The sequence below is a fragment of the Lycium barbarum genome, chromosome 8 (assembly GCF_019175385.1).
Source record: "Lycium barbarum isolate Lr01 chromosome 8, ASM1917538v2, whole genome shotgun sequence".
Taxonomy (NCBI): Eukaryota; Viridiplantae; Streptophyta; class Magnoliopsida; order Solanales; family Solanaceae; genus Lycium; species Lycium barbarum.
In genome coordinates, this window is record NC_083344.1 from 1,140,679 (window position 1) to 1,162,499 (window position 21,821).

At 32.2% G+C, this 21,821-nt stretch overlaps 2 protein-coding genes across 9 annotated transcripts in view; one reads left to right on the top strand and one right to left on the bottom strand.

Annotated features, from left to right (window-relative positions):
• LOC132605617 (putative late blight resistance protein homolog R1A-3) overlaps positions 1-5,964 on the bottom strand; it is a 63,521-nt gene extending 57,557 nt beyond the window's left edge. For all 8 annotated transcript variants that reach the window (XM_060318782.1, XM_060318781.1, XM_060318776.1 and 5 more), the window contains exon 1: positions 5,806-5,964. The gene's annotated coding sequence lies outside the window, so the exon portion shown is untranslated. The remainder of the gene's footprint in view (positions 1-5,805) is intronic.
• Positions 469-1,668, top strand: LOC132606025 (uncharacterized mitochondrial protein AtMg00810-like). Its single transcript, XM_060319322.1, has 2 exons — positions 469-839; positions 966-1,668. The coding sequence occupies exons 1-2, from the start codon at positions 469-471 to the stop codon at positions 1,666-1,668; spliced, it is 1,074 nt and encodes a 357-aa protein (XP_060175305.1).
• Positions 5,965-21,821: the final 15,857 nt, after the last annotated feature.

Sequence of the window (21,821 nt, forward strand, 5' to 3'; positions counted from 1 at the left end):
CTACATAGCAAAATGGACAAGAAAGCTGTTAGATGTATTTTTGTGGGCTATGAAAATCAAAGAAAAGGGTGGAAATGCTGCGATCCTACAACTGGAAGGTGTTATACATCACGTCATGTTGTCTTTGACGAGACCTCTTCATGGTGGTCTTTGGAAAAGGAGATATTATCGGACCAAACTGATCTGAAAAATAAGTTGCAAACTGCATATTTTCGATCAAGTGAAGACGATGATGCTGAACAAGGTGTAACGCATAATGTTGGGCAACCAGTTGTTCACCAGCCACCGAGTGAATGAACTGAGACAAGTAAAGTAAAAGTACCAGCTCCACAATCTCAGCCAAGAAGGTCAGAATGGATCCGGAGGCAAAATCCCAAATATGCCAATACTGCAACAGTAGAGGATGGATCGGCAAAAGTGCCTGAAAGCTTTCAAGAAGCAGCTCAAAATTTATTGTGGACTAGAGCAATGGAGGAAGAAATTGCTGCATTAGAACAAAATCAAACATGGGAACTTGTGCCAAAGCCAAAAGATGTGAAGCCTATATCCTGCAGATGGGTTTATAAAATAAAGCGTCTCGCAGATAGGTCAATTGAGAGGCATAAAGCTAGTTTGGTAGCTCGAGGATTCACTCAAGAATATGATTTGGATTACGATGAAACCTTCAGTCCAGTGGCAAAGTTTACAACTGTGCGAGTCTTACTTGCACTTGCTGCTAGCAAAGATTGGAATTTGTGGCAGATGGATGTTAAAAACGCCTCTACATGGGGAGCTAGATCGGGAGATTTACATGGTTCAACTAATGGGTTTCCAGAATCAAGAAAATCCTGGATATGTTTGTAAGCTAAGGAAGGCGCTCTACGGATTAAAGCAATCACCAAGGGCCTGATACGGTAAAATTGCTGAATTTGTAACTCAAAGTGGTTATTTTATTACATCTACAGATTCGAGTTTGTTTGTTAAAGTCGATGGAGGGAAGATAGCTATAGTGCTAGTAATGTCGACGATTTGATTGTAACTGGTGATAATGAAGAAGAAATTCTCCAAACAAAAGAGAATTTATCTGTCCGATTTCACATGAAAGAACCTGGACAACTCAATCATTTTCTTGGCCTGGAGATTAATCATACTCAAGGAGGAATTTTTCTACATCAGCAAAAGTATTCCAGAGATTTGTTGAAGAAGTTTGGAATGCTGGAATGCAAACCAATTGCAACTCCAATTGAACCAAATGCCGAGATGTGTGCGCATGAAGGAAAAGATTTAGAAGATGTGACGATGTATCAGCAATTGGTAGGTAGTCTGATTAATTTAACTCAGACTCGACCTGATATTTCTTTTGTAGTTGGAGTGAAGAGTCGCTACATGCATAATCCAAAGAAGCATCATATGGAGGCTGTTCGGCGAATGCTAAGATATATAAAGAGCACAATTGATTATGGTCTGTTGTATAAGAAAGGTGAAGAATGCAAGTTAGTCAGCTACTGTGACTCTGACTATGCAGGAGACCATGATACTCGTCGTTCAACTACTAGCTTTGTCTTTAAGTTTGGAGATGGTGCAATTTCTTGGTGCAGCAAGAGGCAACCAACAGTGTCGTTGTCAACAACAGAAGCGGAGTATCGGGCAGCAGCAGTTGCAGCTCAAGAAAGTACATGGCTTATGTAATTGATGAAGGATTTATAGCAACTAGTTGGCTATGCAGTTCCTTTGTACTGTGATAATCAGTCAGCAATTTGTTTGGCTGAAAATCCAGTTTTCCACGCAAGAACGAAGCATGTGGAGATGCATTACCATTTTATCAGGGAAAAAGTGTTGCAAGGAGAGATTGGTTTAGAGCATATAAAAACGGCTAAAGTCATCGATAGATCCCTGAACTTGTCCTGATTTTCCATTTGGATCCCTCAACTGAAACGTTGACCATCTGGACCCTCAAACACAAGCTAAACTGTGCCATTTGAACACAGTCCATATCAAGTGTGGTGTGAGCTACACTTGCTGTGATATGGAAAAATAGGCCAATAAAAATAAGCCATGTCAACAAAAAATATTAATTTTAAGAAAAATTAATTTTATAATCTATTTAAATAATTAAAAAAAAAACTGAAAAACCCAACCCATCCCATCCTCTCCGATAGCCCACTTCGCCGCCACTGCCGCCGCCGCTTCAAAATCTATTTAAAAAATTAAAAAAATGGTGTCGTTTTTCATCGGAGATTTGTTTAAATAGATTTTGAAGTGGAGCGGCGGCAGAGGCGGAGGCGAAGTGGGCTATCGGAGAGGATGGGTTGGGTTTTTCAGTTTTTTTTTTTTTAAATATTTAAATAGATTTTAAAACAAAAGTTTTCTTAAAATTACTTTTTAATGATTAAAAAAAATTTTAAAAAAAAATTGGTCTCTCATGCTCTGTTTAAAGCAGTGTACTGCACGCATGTGCCAAGCTGGCACGATGAGTTCAAATGGCATAGTTTAGCTTATGTTCGAGGGTCCAGATAGTCAATGTTTCAGTTGGGGGGGTCTAAATGAAAAATCAGGACAAATTCAGGGGTCCATCGATGACTTTAGCCTATAAAAACATATCATCAAATTGCAGACCTGTTCACAAAAGGTTTTGAGTGTCAGCAAGTTTGAAAGTTTCTGTCAGCAGCTAGGCATGGTTAAGACTGGGAGCTGATGTCAAGAGGGGGTGTTAAAGTCGTACAACATCAGTCTTATTCTAATTTGACTAAGTCTGCTAACATCAGTCCTATTCTAATTTGACCAAGTCTACTGTAGCTATGTTTTAGCTTAAGTTGTTATTTTGTTGCAGGTATTATTTCCTAGTTTCTAGAGTAGCAGATGTCTCTTCCTAAAGTTTAGGGGAATCTGTTTAGTTTAGTGATTTAGTGGGATTTTGAGTCCAATAAATCTGTAAGCCTATATAAGGCCAGCAAGAGTATTGAATAAAGTATCCAGCCACTTTTCTCTGCAAACATTTTCACGTTGCTTCTTTGTTCCCTTTTTTTTTTCCTTTAAATTATTGAGCTATCTGTTGAAGTCGAGTTCTACAGTAGGCGCCTCAACTTGTATAAAGTTGAACATGTAAACACAAATGCTGGCATAGCACATAAATTTTTGAGGTGTCTAGATGATTATTTTGTAAGTTGGGGTGTTCAACTGACAAGGTGGAGACAAGTTGATATGCCTACTTGTGCACACCCAAAGTTGGAGGTCATACTTGCCAGCTGAGACCAAATTTGAGGGTCTGCTATGTGTTATGCCTTGAAAATAACAAGCTAACTTTGCTTTTTATATTGAGCAAAAATAGAAGTAAATTATTTGAGGTACTAGTATAGGGCAAACATATTGTAGACTAATTAGGATCAATTAATATCTCACAATTAGGCTGCGTATATATTGGTTCATGATAGCTAATCAAAATGACTAATTAGGATAAATTAATACCTCACAAAGTACATATAATCACAAAACTACTAGCTATTACAACATTCATATACTTTTACTACCATGACCTTGATCATCTACATGTCGATCGAGCCACTAACTTATATTCGCTTATAAGTTGTTACCTTAATCTTGAGGAGCATTGTTGGGTGAATACTTTCAACCTTACTGGTGAAAATAGTTTTATTGGTGATAGTGCAAGAAAAATATAAACTAATATTCCCGCTATCTCAATTTATGTGGCACTTATTCCTTTTTAGTTAGTCCTAAAAAGAATGTCATCTTTCTATATTTAGTCAATGATAATTTGACTTTAAACTTTTCATTTTACCCTTAATGAGATGATTTATAACCACCCAAATATCTATAGCTTATTTTAGACCGCAAGTTTCAAAAGTTTTTATTTCATTCTTAAACTACGTGTTCAGTCAAACACCCTCACATCAGTTGGAACGGAAGGACGTTGAAAAGTTAGTTTGAATGTTTGACTGAGGAGATATCACATTAGAGTTTAATATTATAAATAGTTTAATGAATTTGAATTATTGAAAGTTATAAAAGTTGAATAGCAGTAGAATGATGTTAAACATTTTGTATGTTCGAAAATGGAAAGGGTGCCACATGAATTGAAAATTGAAGGTGTATTTACTGTTTTATGCTTTTAGTGCGAAAAAACATATCACATGTTATAACTGATTAAAATATACTAATTTCATAAAAAAAATTATCAGTATAGATAAATTGAATTTGTAACTTAGTGCTTACTGCCAAAAGTCTAAAGGAAAACGAAAAGAAAGTTAATCAAAATTTCTCATGGAAACAATACTCTGCTGACTTTATATTATTTCCTTCATTTCATTTTGTGTGCCACTATTTTTTTATTAGCCCGTAATCCGAAATAATAATGACATTCTTATAATTTCTTAATTAAAAGATTTTATATTGAGCACAATTTCTACAACATATTTACGATCATAAGTTTCAAAAGTTTTATAACCACATAAATGTTTTAAGACTGTTGGGAGTCTAAAAGATTGTGCGGGAGTTTATACATTTTTACACCAACCTCCCCTCAAGTTTGATTTCGTAACACTTCTTTTTTGGTTATGCTTGCATCTCTTATTTTAATTTCTTTTGTAATAACTTTTAACCTAATTATGATTAATATAAGAAAATATGATTTAACCAATTTTTCATTTATGATCTATGCTTTTATTCGATTAATTTTGTAAACATTTTTTTTTCCAAAAAATATATTTAACAATTTTTTTTATTTTTTGGTTGAGGGAATTTTTTTCATCTTCCTAGAAAGAGCTAAAAGAGTTCCAAGTGAGATTCCGGCTAAATACCCAGATGGACCCTTAAACTTGGCATGTTTTGTAAGATAGGCATATAAACTTACAAGGTGACCAGATAGACACTTAAACTTACTCAAAGTGTATTTTTCAAGTTTTCCAGTTATTTTGAAAACAAAAACTATATTTTTCAAACACTCACAGTTTTCATGGCCAAACAAGCCCTAAATATATCACAAAATATTTTTTTTTAAAATGCAAAAATAAGGCAAACGCATATACATGAGACTATAAATGTGCACTTAAACCAATAAATACTCGCTAATCGCAATTTTGCAGCTTTCAATTAACTCATTTTTTTTTTACACTTGAATAATTAAAAAACAATAACTTTAACCAATAAAAATCCTTAAAAAAAGAAATTTCAAATTAAGAAAACTGTAAAGCCGAGAAGAAAATCCTTAAAAAAATAAATTTCTTAATTTGAAATTTCTTTTTTTAAGATTTTTTATTGGTTAAAGTTATTGTTTTTTAATTATTCAAGTGTAAAAAAAAAACTGAGTTAATTGAAAGCTGCAAAATTGCGATTAGCGAGTATTTATTGGTTTAAGTGCACATTTATAGTCTCATGTATATGCGTTTGCCTTATTTTTGCATTTTAAAAAAAAATATTGTGATATATTTAGGGCTTGTTTGGCCATGAAAATTGTGAGTGTTTGAAAATATAGTTTTTGTTTTCAAAATAACTGGAAAACTTAAAAAATACACTTTGAGTAAGTTTAAGTGTCTATCTGGTCAACTTGTAAGTTTATATGCCTATCTTACAAAATATGTCAAGTTTAAGGGTCCATCTAGGTATTAAGCCTGAGATTCCATTCAACCGACCAATTTTTTATTTTAATTTTAATTTTCCCAATTCCATTATTCTAAATCAAGGGATTTATGGGTATACTTTCTGATTTTTTTTTTCCTTTCTATTGCACAGTTCTACTTCAATACAGATCAGATTACCAAAAATTAAACAAACTATTTGAGACTAATTAAGAGCATGAATGAGTTGACTAACCCTTTTAGTTGATGAAAATTCTGAGAATGCTCTTTGCTGGTTTGTTTGTTGATTCAACAAGAAGCTCAAAATTCTGGAATTAAAATAGAGTATGCTGTGGAGGAGAAGAGGAATAATAATACCAAATAATTGTCTTGGGTTTAATGTTTATAAAAAGACTAATAGCTTGTTTGGATGGGCTTATGCCTATAAGCTGTTTGCAGCTGGGGTGGTCTTTTGGGGGTGGTCTTTAAATTTTGTCCCTCATATTTGAAATCTTTAAATTTTACCCTTCGCTAAATCCCATAGGTTTCAGGTTCGAACCCCCACACAGTCAAAATTTAAAAAAAAAAATCGTAAAGCAAAATTTAAATTTCGCTATGCCCCCTAGGGTTGTGCATATTAACGGTTAAACCAATAACCCGAACCAATTAATGGGTTATTGGGTTAATGGATTACTGGTTCGGGTATCGGGTGGTGCCCTGTGGTTATTGGCTTATTGGGTCGGGTCACGGTTTGGTCATTTTTGTTAACGGGTGAACCGATAACCCGATAACCATTTATTAATTATAATTCTACCGTTCCATATATAAAGTCACTTGACTAAATTTAGGGTTCACTTGATTTCCACTTCATAAACTCAGTCTCTCAAGCGCGTATCACAACAGAAACCCTTCTCCTCCAACTCGCAAGACGCAAGCCCGACTTGAAAACGTAAACTTACTAAACTATTTTTTACTTCTTCTACATTGCTTTCAATTCTCACTCTTGTTTATGTGTTTTTGTATTTCTCTGTTTTGGGGTGTTTGTTGGGGTTGGGAAATTAGGGAAATCACTTCCTAGCAGAAAAAGTTCTTCGTTCTTGAATTTTTTTTGTTCGGCATAGTCTTAGGAGATGAAGCGACTTTCAGTTTTGAAGATGGGTTCCTTGTTCTTGAAATTTTTTTGTGTGAAATCTTAACGGTTAAACCGATAACCGAACCGATAACAAACAACAACCGATTAACCGATAACCCATTAACCGATATCTTAACGGTTCTTTAATGGTTTAACATGTCTACAAACCGATAACCGATAAGTTGAATCGATAACTTTGAAACCCGAACCGAACCGACCGATATGCAGCCCTAATGCCCCCATCAGCATACACTTGTGAAGGAATTAGCAAAGTTATGCCGGACCCGGCATACTTATGCCTTATGGGCAAACTTGGCATAAGTATGCCGGTTCCAGCATATCTTTGATAATTCCTTCACAAGTTTATGCCGGATCCGGCATAAAAGTTTGCCCATTAAAAGTATGCCCCCATCGGCATAAACTTGTTAAGGAATTAACAAACTTTGCCTTGAAGCATATATATGTATTTTTTTTTAACTTTTCAAGGTAAACCTTTAGTAATGCCTTAACTAAAAGTGTGCCCATAAAACATAACTAAAAGTATTCCCCATATGGCGTAAGTTTTCCTTTAAGGCATAACTAAAAGTTTGCCTTATAAGGCGAAGTTTAAATTTTGTATGCCCCTCCGGCAGACTTTTAGTTATGTTTAACTAAAAGTCTGCTGGAGGGGACAGACTTTTAGTTATGCCGGATCCGGCATAACTTTAACTTTTTCTTAAAGATTGTATGCTGGATCCGGCATATATTCCCCCAGTCCTGCCTTGCGAAATTATTTTTTTATTTCATGCATGAGCGGAGGTTCGAACCCAGAACTTCATGTATTCGCCCATCTTTCCAAGCAAAGGGCAAAATTTAAAGACCACAAATATGAAGGGCAAAATTTAAAGACCACAAATTTGAGGGGCAAAATTTAAAGACCACCCCAAACGAAGGGCAATCCGCGCAAAAAAATGTTTGCAGCTTATAAGCTAAAAAAAATAAGTTGAGTAATCTAATTTATTTTTTTTGGCTTATAATCTATTTCAGCTTATAAGCTGCTCTAGATAAGTTAAGTTAAATGGGCCCAATTATTTTTTTGAGCTTATTTTAAGCACAAAATGACTTTAAGCTAGCCAGCCAAATATTTAAAAAAACTGAAAACAGCTTATAAGCAACTTATAAGTCAATCCAAACGGGCTCTAAAAGGACTTCTTTTAGATATGCCAAGTAGTAATAAAATAAAAGTAGAAAGCAAAAGCATGAATAAATGGGGCCTCCCTTGTCTGCCACAAAGTCTCAAAGGAAAAAAAAAAAGAAAGCAGACAGATATTGACAAATAGGTTTAGTTTAATTTAATTAGAAAGCTAATCAGGATTTCTTAAAGGAATAATATTCTGTTCACTTTATATTACTTTTTCCGTTTCATTTTATTTGATACTATTTTCATAATAGTAGGTTCAGATAATAATGATGTTTTTATAAATACTACGCAAAAGGCTTAAATATGTCATCGAACTATCGGAAATGATTCATTTATACCACTCGTCAATAGTCTAGTTGAAAAATAATTCTTCCAAAAAAAATGTTGAAAAAATAATTTCAAACAAAGGCTACCTAACCTCCTGTTGTTGTTGTTGTTGTATATTGTCAAAAAAAGAGGCATGCAAATAATTTACACAATTGATTAAGAAGACCAAGATGATAAAAAGACTTGACAAGTCAATGAATTGTATTTTAATATTACCAATGAACTGTCAATCTAGATCTACAACTTTAATATAATATACTACTACTACTCGTTTTCAAATGAATCCATCCATTATATTTTGATTTTTTTTTTTTTTGGTAACTGATGATTTTATTACCAAATGATCTTTACAAACAACACTGAGACTATATGGCAAGTCGCCCAGTTACTAACAAAAGTTGTGTTTCCAGCTAAAATGAGCATGGAAGCTATCTAGGCAAAGTCAGATAAACATTCAAACAAATAACTTTGTTAGGGAAGGTCTTTTCTCTCACTACGATTTGTAGTAGTTGTGGTTGTGCAGAAGACAATTGGTTAACAAAAAAGAATTGTCTTTTAATACTTTTGTGTATGGTTAACACTTAACACCATATTGATGTACATTAATAAAAATGATTTGACCTGTAAAAGGAAAAACAAAAGATTTTGTGACAATAGAACAATATGTTTCAAGAATTTTAGAAGATGTTAAACTGTCACAGAAAAGTTTGTCACAGGCCTAAGCAAATGTATGTTTGTCAAGAATTTTAGAAGATGTGCATCCGGTATTACGCTAAACTAACATCCCATTACGTTGATTTAATTCTAGAGTCACCTGAGAAAATAACTCTCAATTGAAGGGAAAAAAATATACTTGTCTCCATTTTTGACATTTTGTTTCGTTCAACAGATTAGGTTCCACGAAAGCTGTCAAAATAATTAAAAACAAATGGGGTCCAAAATATAATACTACATTTTCTTTTGACAAATAAAAGAAAAGAAAAAAAGAAGGCAAAATCGAACAACCAACGAAAATGACTCTCAATTGATAAAGAATAACTTGCCTCCCCCTTTCTATTCATTCATTCAACAGACGGGGTTCCCAAGCAAGTTGTCAATTAGTTAAAAACAAATAGAATCCACTATGCAATAATAATTTCTTCTGTAATAATAAAATAAAGAAGTTATGATTGCTATATAAATCTTCACTCACCGTTTAAACTAATTATCTATATCATGGGAATTCATTATGAATGAACTAGTTTTATGCTGCCTGCAAGCTCACGTGTCGGAGAAGAGGCACACATGCATGTTAAATGGAAGAAAATTTACCTGCATCCGGTGTTATGCTAAACTAACATTCGATTAGGTTGATTTGATTCAAGAGTCACCAGAGAAAATGACTCAATTGAGGGAAAAAATTACTTGCCTCCATTTTTGACTTTGTGTACCCGTTCAAGATTAGGTTCTACGAAAATTGTCAAAATAATTAAAAACAGACGGGGTCAAAAATATAATATCACATTTTCTTTTGACAAAAAAAAAAAAGAAAAAAGAAGAAGACAATATTCACAAATAGTTAGTTGAGACTTTTATCAAACATGTTGTAGACATTTTTTAACATTGGCAATTTCCACTACAAGAATTAGAACAGCACGTGTCTATTTGGTTTCTAAGAAGCAAAAATTGTGTAAGAAAGAAAAAACGCAAAACAACGAATGCCCATCTACTCAATTGCTACTTAAATAGTTCAGTTGAGACATTTCATCAAACACGTTGTAGGCATTGTCTAGCATTGGCAATTGCCACTACATTTTTCACCATTTATGTAACGACCGGGGTAAATGGTGTAAGAATGGACAATAATCTATGCTGTCACTTCATTCTTCAGTTTTAATGAAATTTTCAGCAATATTTTTGAGGCTACTATGTGATGGTGCGCAGTGTACTCTCTCTCTCTCCCTTTGTTTAAAAATGACGCCAAATGGTACTCCACACGGGTAATTAAAGGAATTAATTGAAAAATATTTTTTTTTTAAATTAAGAGATAAATGTTCAAAAACACACTTGAAGTATCATATTTTTGCTGAGTTAATTTCCTATCTGAACTATCAGGTGTTTGTGTTTCTTATCTGAACTATTACCAACTATTTATCAAAACGCACCTCGAAATTAACGAGTCAGCTGTCATCCGAACGAAATTTTATGGGCAACTTAAGTTGTCACGCGCTTTTTGGCGATTGTATTCAAACACTTGGTTTAGTCAGCTTCTAAGTGTCCAAGTGGTTAAAAGACGGAGTGGTAGAGGTGTTCAATAAGTACTCGTCTAGGTTGAGGTGTCTAAGTGAATTATGTGGACAACTTATGTAACACCACGTACCTTTAACGAAAGTTTTGACCACGATCCTAGACTTAGAACATCAGATAAAGAATGTGGGAATTGAAATTTTTCCGTTCAGTTGTGATATGGTGGTTTACGCCCATGAACAGTGGTCGTATTTCAATTTACGGCCATGAACAGTGCCCGTAAACTGAAACCAAGAATTTCTGAACATTCTGGAATTTGACATTTTGAGGTCATATGGTTAAATACGGACCGTATTTCACTTTACGGCCCGTATTTCAAAACGTGTTTGGAATTTTGGAAAACTTCCTTGATGAAAGTTGTAGATCATTGAAATACCTTTCCAACGGTATCTTACGGGGGTCAAACGGACATCTGTGCAAAGAGTTATGACCATTTTAGTGAAGAGACGCAGTGCAGTCCGTATTGCAAAATACGGCCCGTATTGCAGTTTACGACCCGTAAATTGAAAATACGGCCAGCACAGTGCTGGACATAAACTGCATTTTCCCAGGACAGTATATATTCATCCATATCAGTTTAACTCATTATTTTTCATTCCTTCAAACCCTAGAACGACCTCCTACTCTCCTCCAACATCAAGAACACCAAGGTAAGCCTACTCAAATTATTCCAACTCAATTCTAACACCTATCCTTGTAATCTAAACAAGAAATTATCATTCTAAAACTAGGGTTTTCAAGAAAACTCATCTCAAGGTTCAAGGATTCAAGATTTTGGAAATCTTCTTCAAAGCTCAAGTCTTTAATTCAAGTTTTGGAGCAATTAAGGTATGTAGAACTTCCATCCACATGTGGGAATCTCTACGTTCTTCCCCATGCTCCGTTTCTTGATATCCATGAAGTTCAAACCCTAGTGCATTAAACCCAACATATTGGTAGCCCGTATTTATGTATTTATGTACATGAATTTTATATCTATATTCGTTATTGTATTCCTAATCTTCCATTACGGTTATTAGGAACCCTAGCTTAATCCATGAATCATGAATTCTTCCTCATGTATTCTCATTATGTTTATATTAAACTTTATGATTTTATGTAACAAGTTACAAGCATGTTTTCAAGTCAATTATATATATAATTATGAACTATTGTTATTACTCATGAATCAAGACCATGTTTGCAAGACTATGACAAGTTATCTCATGAATTCATATTACAAGATATTTCATGAAACCATGTTTACAAGTTATTTCGTGAAATCATGATTACAAGTTATTTACAAGTTATTTCACGAAAATCATGGGCTTCTTAGTCAACTATATTATGTTCATGTTTTTGGGAATTGCTTAGTTAACCGAGAAGGCTCAGATAGCCTGAAACTGCGTAGCCACCGTAGGATAAGGGTTGTCAGCAAGGAGGCAACACCTTCATTATGCAGTTTGGATCCTTACATGCTTATTATTACTTAAATCTCATATCCCTGGCAAGGTTGTGAGTGTTCTGCTGGTAGGACGCAAGTACCAGACCATGTTGTCGGTTATACTATAGCATTCCCCACGATACAAAGTAGTTTTATGTACAAGTATTTCTATTGATTACTGTTTTAAGACTTCACTCACGTTTCATGTTCATGTTCAAGTTACATTCAGTTTCAGTTCATATCCTATATCTATGTTGTGCCATGTTCTTCATTTCAGCAGGTTTTACATACTAGTACTATTCACCATGTACTAACGTCCCTTTTGCCCGGGGCCTGCACTTCACGGTGCAGATACCGATTTTCAGGAGCATACATCTGCGCAGTAGGATCACTTCAAATATCAGCTTATTGGTGAGCCCCACTTCTCTCGGGGTTCAACATGGAGTCTGCATTAGTATTTAGTTTATGGTAGTCCAGGGCCATGTCCTGGTAGTTAGTATTCAGACATGTTTTTAGAGGTTTCATAGACATATGTTAGTTCACAGAGTCAGTTATGCTTTTATGTTTGCAAACTATTGTGTTTCCATGATATTTCATGCTATGAGATGATTTCAAGACTTTATTCCGCAAATTACATTTTCATGATTTATTTAAATTGCATCATATAGATTGTATTGTTTTGATGCCCATATTGACAAGCAAGCCATGAGGTTCGCTCGGACACATGCAAGCAAGGCCCGAGTGTCGTGTTACGCCCAGACCATGGTTCGGGGCGTGACAACTTAAGGGGCAGTCAATGACTTAAGCCTAAAAATTAATAGTTGAAAATTTTGTTTGATAGAGGAAATATCACATCAAATTTTAATAGTATCATAATCAGTTCAAAATTTAATATTATAATTAGTCCAATGAATTAAACATCTTCTAATACTGTTATCAAAGAAAATATTGCATCTTTTATCTCTTTCTTAGGGGTGTTAAAATGAGATCGAAAAACCGATTCAAACCGGAAAATTGAGTCAAACTGACTTAATAAATCGAAAACCGGCTCGGTTTGATTTGATTTGATTTCAAATATTAAAAAATCGATAACATGTGGGTTGGTTTGGTGTTACACACAAAAAAAACCCGAACCAAACCGATAGATATATACATATTTAAAATATTATATATATTGGCTCAATTTTATCTATCTTCTTCATAATTTAGGGCATTCCAAGTTCAATACATACTCAAATAATTAGATAAGAAAGCCTAGCCCATTTTTTCCCCTAGCCCATTTATGTTTAAGGTAAAATAATAAAAAAAGTGCTAAAGGTAAAAATGGAATTTTCCCTCATTTGTTTTTTCATCTAAATTTAAACTTTTCTTAGTTTTCCAATTGTTAATATCAACCTTCAATTATGAATTATACGTTATTCACTTCAGCCAAAATACTTGATTTGAAACTTCTAACCAACAACTTCCCACTTAGTAAATACATAGGTAGATTCAAGAGGCCAATTATTTCCTCTCTGATTTCGTCTCTTAATTCAAACATGTTTTGGATATTGTCTCAAGCGTATGTCAATATTACTTTGGAACTCCATTATCCATTTATGAATAATATGAAATTTTTGTACCTCACTTGTATCAATTGTTTTACATGATAAAATACATCCTTAAAACCCGCAAAAATCGAACCAAACCCATAAAACCGATAGAATTTATATTATAATGGTTTGGTTTGATTTGAATATTAAGAAAAACCAACTTGATTGATTGTAATAACCCAATTTTTTTAAATAAGGGTTTATTTGGTAATTTTAGCCAAAAGGAATTAATTAAAAAGAAAATAGAAAAGAAGGAATTTAGTAGGTCAAGCCCAAAAAGGAATAGGAAAGGATAAAAAAAAAACCTTAAAAGTCTGATGGCTGAAGCATTATTGTACAAGCTGAAAGTCAACAAAAAGAGCACGATCAACAGAGAAGGGAAAAACCATTAGAAGAAAAGGAAAGAAACAGAGAAAAAGAAAGGATTGAGGGTATAAAAATAAGAACTTTCATTCCAAATTATCAAGGTAATGAATTTAATCTTTTATTTAAGTTTATTACATAATTATGGGTGAATCTTTATCGTGAAAATATAGGGATATTTTGAGAAATTGAGAAAGTTTAGTTCTAAGTTTTTTCAATCAAATCATGGATTTGAAAGGGCAAATATTGTCAGATTTTAGACTTCTATATATTGTTGGAATCCTCTCATTAAGGTCTTTCCGAAAACATATGTCTTGTTGGGTTTCGAACACTTTGACCAGAGGGCGTTTTCGTCCTTTAAAATTTAACTTTAACCGTTTAAGCCTTTAAAAATATAGAAGTGGTTTACCCTAAAGTTTTTTACCATTCTAAATCCGTTTTTGTGTAGTTGACGCAATCCGGAGACTTGAAAACGCAGTTTTGATTTATTGGGAAGTGTGCTTGAATTGTGAATTTGAGGTAAGTGAGACTTTAAGCTTTGGGTACTTGATTTTCAAAACCCGTTTTAAAAATATGTTTTGTCTGCCTGGTCTATGTGTTGGGACGAGCATGTGCTTGGCAGAATCGGTGGTCCTTCAGGCCAGCTGCATATATTTTATTTTCAAATACTCTAAAACTCTCTTGGAGCTACTGGCCCCACATAAAGTAGCAACATCTTAATTGGTTAAAATTTAAATCCAACATCATAGCTTGATATAACCACATTTCTTTTCTACTATATAGAAGCATGGGTTTACCCATACTTCATCGTCAGTCAATCTTTTTTTTTTTAAAAGGTGGGCCCCAATCTTCTTTAATAGTAGAAAAATTTAAAAAAAAACAAATTTAAGATGGGGCTCACTCTTCTATAATAGTAGAGATTAAAAAAATTAAGGCAAGGTCCGCGTAGAGAATTAGGAGACAATTTCAAAAAAAAAAAGGATATTTAAATCTATCTATATATAATAGGAGAGACAAAAGTATAATAAGATGACAAGTGTCATCACTAGAAAATTTGTATTTAATAAATAAATTAAAATAAAAAAGAACAAAAAAAAAATCTATCTATATATAATAGGAGAGGCAAAAGCATAATAAGATGACTAGTGTCATCACTAGAAAATTTGTATTTAATAAATAAATTAAAATAAAAAAGAACAAAAAAAATGAAAAGAAAAGAATATTATACATGGTAGGATGACAAGTGTCATCACCAAAAAAATCAAAATTTAAAAATACAAAATAAAAAATTAAAGCACTGCACATTTTGAATTGAAGGTAGTTAATTAGTTTGGAATTTGAATACTATACATGCTGTAAGTTTTAAAATTTGAATTTCACGGTTTGATGATAAGTGATTAGCTTTATCTTTGGCATAATCTCTATAGTAATTGTAGGATTTTTCAGGTTCAGATACAAGTATTTGTCCAATGAGGAGGCTGGAAACTTGGACGTTGTTTTATGTTGGTGGAATCCTAGCAGGTAAAATATCTGACCGCTTTGATGCCGGAGCTATAACTGCTACGGCTTAGATCACTGGAGTATTCGTGAGTGGGCCTTATGCATTGATAACAACTACTGTTTCGGCTGTTAAATTGCTAAGTTATCAATACCACTTATTCCATTTATTGTTTTTGGTAAATCGACTGACTCCTTTTTTTTTTTTTTTTGGGTAAATCGACTTATTTCATTTTTGATTTAGCCTCCCTTCCGAATATTCTATGTAACATAATATTTGTTTTTCATTCCAAATTCTCCATTATTTGCAAATATAGTGAAGGAGGTCTATTTTTTCAACAGAACGCATGTTGGATTCGACACTTAATTGTATTGCGGAACTTCAAAAAATACGAGATTTACTTGCTATTTGGATTTGGTTGTGATTCGTTACTTATGTTGATTTCATATTCTTTTGGACATTTTAGAAAAGTATTATGTTTTGCAGGAATAATATCAACATGTATAGTGATGGGATACCGAAAGAGATCATCTCTATTATGGTGAGATCTTAAAGGCAAACAGCTGGATGTTGGTAAAGTTTTAATTTAATCTGTTTTTATCAAACATAATCATATGAATATCATACATGTTAAGTATTTTATTATTTAATATATTAAAGCTTCTTATGATTTTTATATTGAATTTTGAGAACAGTGACTGGTGCTTCGGAAAGTTCCCAACATCATAATGTTTATATAATTATTCAATAATTCATGTGGAGTTATGTTAACTTTAAAAGTTTTTAATTTGTGTTTGACTAAATCATTTGAAGAAAAAATATACATACTTGATCACTTTTTTAAGTCATGTTACGAGACGAGACATATTGTTTGATTTTGTCATTGTATTATTTCGATAAATAAATAATTTTACACATACATTAAGAAAATCTAATAAGTTTTCAATCTATTAATTAAGAATAAAAGGCAAGAAAGAAGAACATCAGGGATTGTAAGTACATAGATTTTGTAAGTATATTTCTTTTTCCATAAACAATATTTTGTGCTTCATCAGCTTTTGATTGAAAGAGAAACGACAAAATTTCTGTCTCTTTGTTACAATAAAAAAGAAAAATGTTGCTTTTTTTCTTTTTTACATTAGTCGTTTTGTCTATTATTCATAATCATATAGATTAGAAGTACCTGTTTTAGTCATAGCTTTTAGTTTTAATATTTCAAAAAGTGTCTTACTTTTGCAGCTATCTGAAGATTATAAAAAATAATTTGTTGTTTACCAAATTAACCCATTATTAGAGTCTAAATGGAAACAAATCAGTATAAATATATAGAAATATAAAAATAAAAATAAAATAAAAATTTTATAGTAAAAAGTTTATATATATATATATATATGTGTGTGTGTTATATCAAACAGGAGTAGTAGACAATATATTAAGCCAAGTTACAAGTTAATAAAAACTCATTATTATCAATACAATAGGAATAGTGGATAAGTCCATAAAAAAAGTTATTTGATGACTATATGATCGCTCCCTTTAATTTCACGATGCATTGAAAAAATGGATAGTTAATTAAAATATTATTAAAACAGTGTGATCTAACATACTCATATTAATAAGTCAGCCTGTAATTTAACATGATTAATATCTATATATAATATAAAGTTAGGCATAGACAAGGTGATGTGGCACCTCTCTATGGCCTAGAATGCTATTTATCTTTTTTGTCATTTTTTTGAGTTCTTTTCTATTTCCCCCCCCCCCCCCCCCCCCCCTCATCTCCCCTTTTCCAATAATTATTTACTCCTATTTATTATTGTAATAGATGAGGCATTGAAGAATTGTGAGGGGCAACGAAGAGTCACGGTAAAAGGGCAGCAAAGAGTCATATTTTATCCCCCAAAATTATTTCGTTTCCTATCGACAATTGATCTGAAGAGGTGGCAAAGAACATTAAAATCTGCCCATTTGCATTCAGCTCAGTAAAGACAAACTCTTTCTCTAACGTTAAAGTTCATGTATAAAATGAAAAAGTATTCCAGAAAAACAAGGACAACACAAAACCCTTCCGGTCCTTCTCTTTTTGGATACTATCAGGTAATGCTTCCATTATTAATCATATTTTTTGCTTTGTATAGCAATGGCCAAAAACTTCTTTGAAATATCAAGCCTAAAATGCTTCATATAATAAAGTTCTTATGAGCTTGGTATGGTAAACTTATCTGGTTCTTTTTATGCTGGCTTGATAAAATGCTACGATGTTGTATTGTATTAAGTATGTCAGTTGTTAGTTCTTTTCCTATTGATGGTAGCAATTTCTTTTGTGTCAGGTTTTTTAGTTTGTGATAAAATATACGATAATTTTGATTGTTAGTTAATTTTGTATATATTGATATGTGGTTTAATCGGTTTACAAACTAAAATTTGCTCCTTCACTATGTTGATCATTGAGATGTAATAATATGGCAGTTTTTCTTTGTTTTTACATGATTTTGAGAGAGTAGATAACAGTCGGAATCAAACCATGAGACGGGATGGTGATATCAATATAATAAAAGAAAGCTTGCATTGAGTTTTTTTCTTTTTTCCTTCTCAATTTCTAATTTATTTCAATTTTAACTTGACTGTCTCTGTTTTATCTAATTGAAAAAATGTTAGCACATGTTTATCAGGTAAAATTATGATATTTTATTTGACTTACGTATCAAAAACTTTTTTTCCCCTTAATTTTGCCTCTAATTAAATGTGACAAATAAATTGGAACGGAGACCGACAACTCGACAAGGAACAGTAGGACAGAGCAGCTCTGTAGTCATATAAAGTGACTAACTGGTTAAGCATCATAAGTGCATTTGATCAAAACTAAAACTACATAAGATATTCCAATATAAGTGTAACAAATGAAAAACTGAAGTAAGCAAATAAATATAAATATCCCAAGTCACAATATCAATTATTACATTGACTTTATACATCTATGCTTCGTGAAAATTCCGTACTTCCAAATTACCCAATTGATCCAAATTCTGCTGTATTTATTTCTGCGTTTATTTTCATTTACCTTAAAATACATTTAATGTGATTAAAACTTTTTTTTTTTTGACAAAGCTTATTAAAGAGTTCAACAACCAGTACCACTACTAAGGGAAAGCTCAATTATTCCACATTAATGGAGGTACTAACATCCTCTGGAAAATTAATCAAGTTGTCCATGAAGATAAGCTACTATATTTGTGATTTATCAAGTTATAAAATTAATTTTGTATGTACGTACATATTTTATCTCCTTTATCTTGGCTACATCCACAAAAGTATTTTATAAATTTAGTTTGTTACTTTTATAATCGCGCGAAGCGCGGTCACGTACACTAGTTCTTCAATATAATTCGCATGTTGCGTTGGTATTAATGTTTATTGGAAAGATCATGAATATAAAGATTTAATTTTCAAAGCAAAGAGAATCAAATCAAGATTGTTATAATTATTACTTTCTCCTTTATTCTTTTAAATTCGCGCATCGCGCTGATACTTATACTAGTAGTAATAATAAGTTCAAAAAATGGTAAAGGTACGCTTAGAGAAAATGTAAAGAAGAGAAGTTCGGGAAAAAAGAAATAACGATTTAAATTGAACACAAAAATTGCTAAAGAAGTCATAAAACCAAAAGATTTAAAATTTATATCATACGTCTAACACCAATAATGAGGAATAACATCAAGAAAGCGAAATATAAACGGTCTTCTATAATAGTAAATTAAAAAAAATGGGGCCCAGTCTTCTATAATAGTAGAACCATGCTTCTATATAGTAGAAGTTTAGACACATACGTCTCACACAAATAATGAGGAATAACATCGAGAAGACGAAATATAAACGGTCAAAAAACGTATACACATATTTTCTTAAAATGATGAAGTTGGTCTATACTTAAAAATTTAAGACTACAGTAGATGCTGACGCATGAAAGCGTTTTTCAGTGTTGTTGATTAAAAAGAGATGATAGCATGAAACTCGGTAGGAGAAAATGTATTTCAAATATTTCAATTGGAGAACCAAATAAGGAAAGTCATCTATGAGAGAAGCAGACTAATTAAAATAATTTGTTGATATTTTCAATTAATTGAATTATAATACTTTCTGTAGTAAAAATTCCATAATTGTAATACTAAAAGGTACTCTCTCTGTCATAATTTATGTGACATAATTTGACTAGGCACGAAGTTTAAAAAAGAAAGGAAAGATCTGTGAAACTTGTGGTCTAAAACAAGTCATAGATATTTGTGTAAATTTAAATCAAGTTAAATGATTTCTAAACATAAAAATATATCATTCATTTTTAGACAATCTAAAAAAAAGGTGGTGCTATTTTTTACCTCAAACTCATGTATTAAAAAAAAAAGGTGGACTCCATATTAAAAAATAAGCAATATAAAAAAATGTGGACCCCATATTAAAAAATCAAGTAATATCCATGTAATTCTCAAAGTATTCCCCATTAAGTCAATAATGGTGCATTCATTTAGTTGGATTTCTATACCACGCGCTGCATTTGCAACATTATTGAATGATTGTCCAAAAAAAGTGGCCCCCTTTGTTGGTAGATCAAAGTATTCACTTTTTCTAACTGTATTGTTTTTCTAACGGTTTTATTGGATATTCCATCTTTTATTTTTAGAAATTTATGGATAACACGTGTTACATCTTTTGATGTCGGCTTAATACAAAACTCCTTCCTTCCCCAAACAAAAATTCATGAAGGTGGTTTCGTTGTCCACCTCCAACTCATGTAAAAAAAAAAAAAAAAAAAAGGTGGGTCCACCTCCTAAAAAAAAGTTGGGTATCCACATGTGTGCTATAGATCCTACCAAAACTTTCTCCACAATTTTTAGGCTCATTGTCACTTATGCCCTTATTTTGTGTTGTTGTTTAATTTTTGTCCCTAAAAAAAATTTAAAAAAAAATTGGGTATAAATTTATATTTCTGCATCATAATGTCTCACGAGTTATGTTCCGCACCATTAAAAACATATAGCCACTGGGCATAAAATTTATAAAAAATAACAGCCTATGTCTATTTGAAAAAAATATTTACCTGAAATGACTCATATTTGTAATATTACCCAAAATAGCCCTTTTATACATTATTATACACTTTTATATAAGATCGACACATTATTTACATTAAGTGTATAATGTTTTATATCGTGTGTATAAACATTATTGTAAAAAAAGTTGGCTATACAAATGTAAATTAAAAATATAACTATGTGGATATAATGTAAATTAAAAAAAGTTGGCTATATAGGTGCAAATTTAAAATATAACTATGTGGATATAATATTTTATGCTGCAAAGTATATTATTGAAATTATTCCTAAAATTAATTGCTAAAGGTAAAAATTAAATACCAGCCCATTTAAGGACAATTCACGCAACTTCTTCCATTTTTATAGTTTTAAATTTGTAATAGACAAATTCCATTTTTTAAAACTAAACTATATAGAAGCATGAGTTGAAGAAGTGGATCTCGACCAAGGGCAAGCAAGGGCAATTTGGTCAAAGCACTTGCCATTAAATAATTCCATTAGTTAAAAGTAGAATCTTACTGTAGCTTAGTATTAAATATATTCGTACTTTCCCTATTTTTCCCCTGCTCATAAAAATTACATCCGAACAGATGATGTCATTTCAAGTGGCATGTATTAATTATGTTTTTAGCCACGTGTCACTTTTACACTACTTTTACTTTTCACTATTTTATCATGGCCACATAATCCCGCTTAATAAACAAATAACATTTGTGTATATGTATTAATTTTCATCTATGTATATGCATATGTTTCTTAGCAGTATAAAATATATATATGCTATCACTATCCAATGCATAAATCTTTACAATTGTACACAACTACATACACATAAATACACTATATAATCCAAAGTGTTGGGCATACGCCATCTAGTCTTCATAATCATATATGTTGTTTATAGTATTCTCAAGAATATTTGTGCTCATAACCATATCTTCATAATCATAATCCTACACACTGATTGCATACTCCTTTTTTTGTTGTTTATTTTTCTTTCAAAAGTGACTTACAAAACCAATACATTGATTGTATATTATATGTATATTTCATGTCTAAAATATGTATATTATATGTATATTTATATTTAATTTACAAAAGCTATACATTTTGTTGGCTAATATTTTTTTGAGCAGTCCGAAAATGTAATCACCTCAATTTATTGAGGCATGATTCTTCATACTGGTGAAAAAAGTTGTAATCTTTGCAGGTTTGACTAGCATTTTTAGCCTTTTCTTAGTACTTTAATCATTTATGGTGAAAAAAAGTTGTAATCTTTGCATCTGGGTGTAACTGTACTTGTTTGTAATTAAGGGGCTGAGGAAACTATTTTTTGGTGTAGATTACCCTTTTCTGAGCTATTTAGTCCTCATTGATGAAAAAA

Coding starts and splice junctions, on each gene's coding strand:
- LOC132606025 (XM_060319322.1), top strand. CDS start 469: ATGGAGGAAGAAATTGCTGCATTAGAACAAAATCAAACATGGGAACTT. Junction 840..965: donor AGAAAATCCTGGATATGTTT/GTAAGCTAAGGA, acceptor TGTTTGTTAAAG/TCGATGGAGGGAAGATAGCT.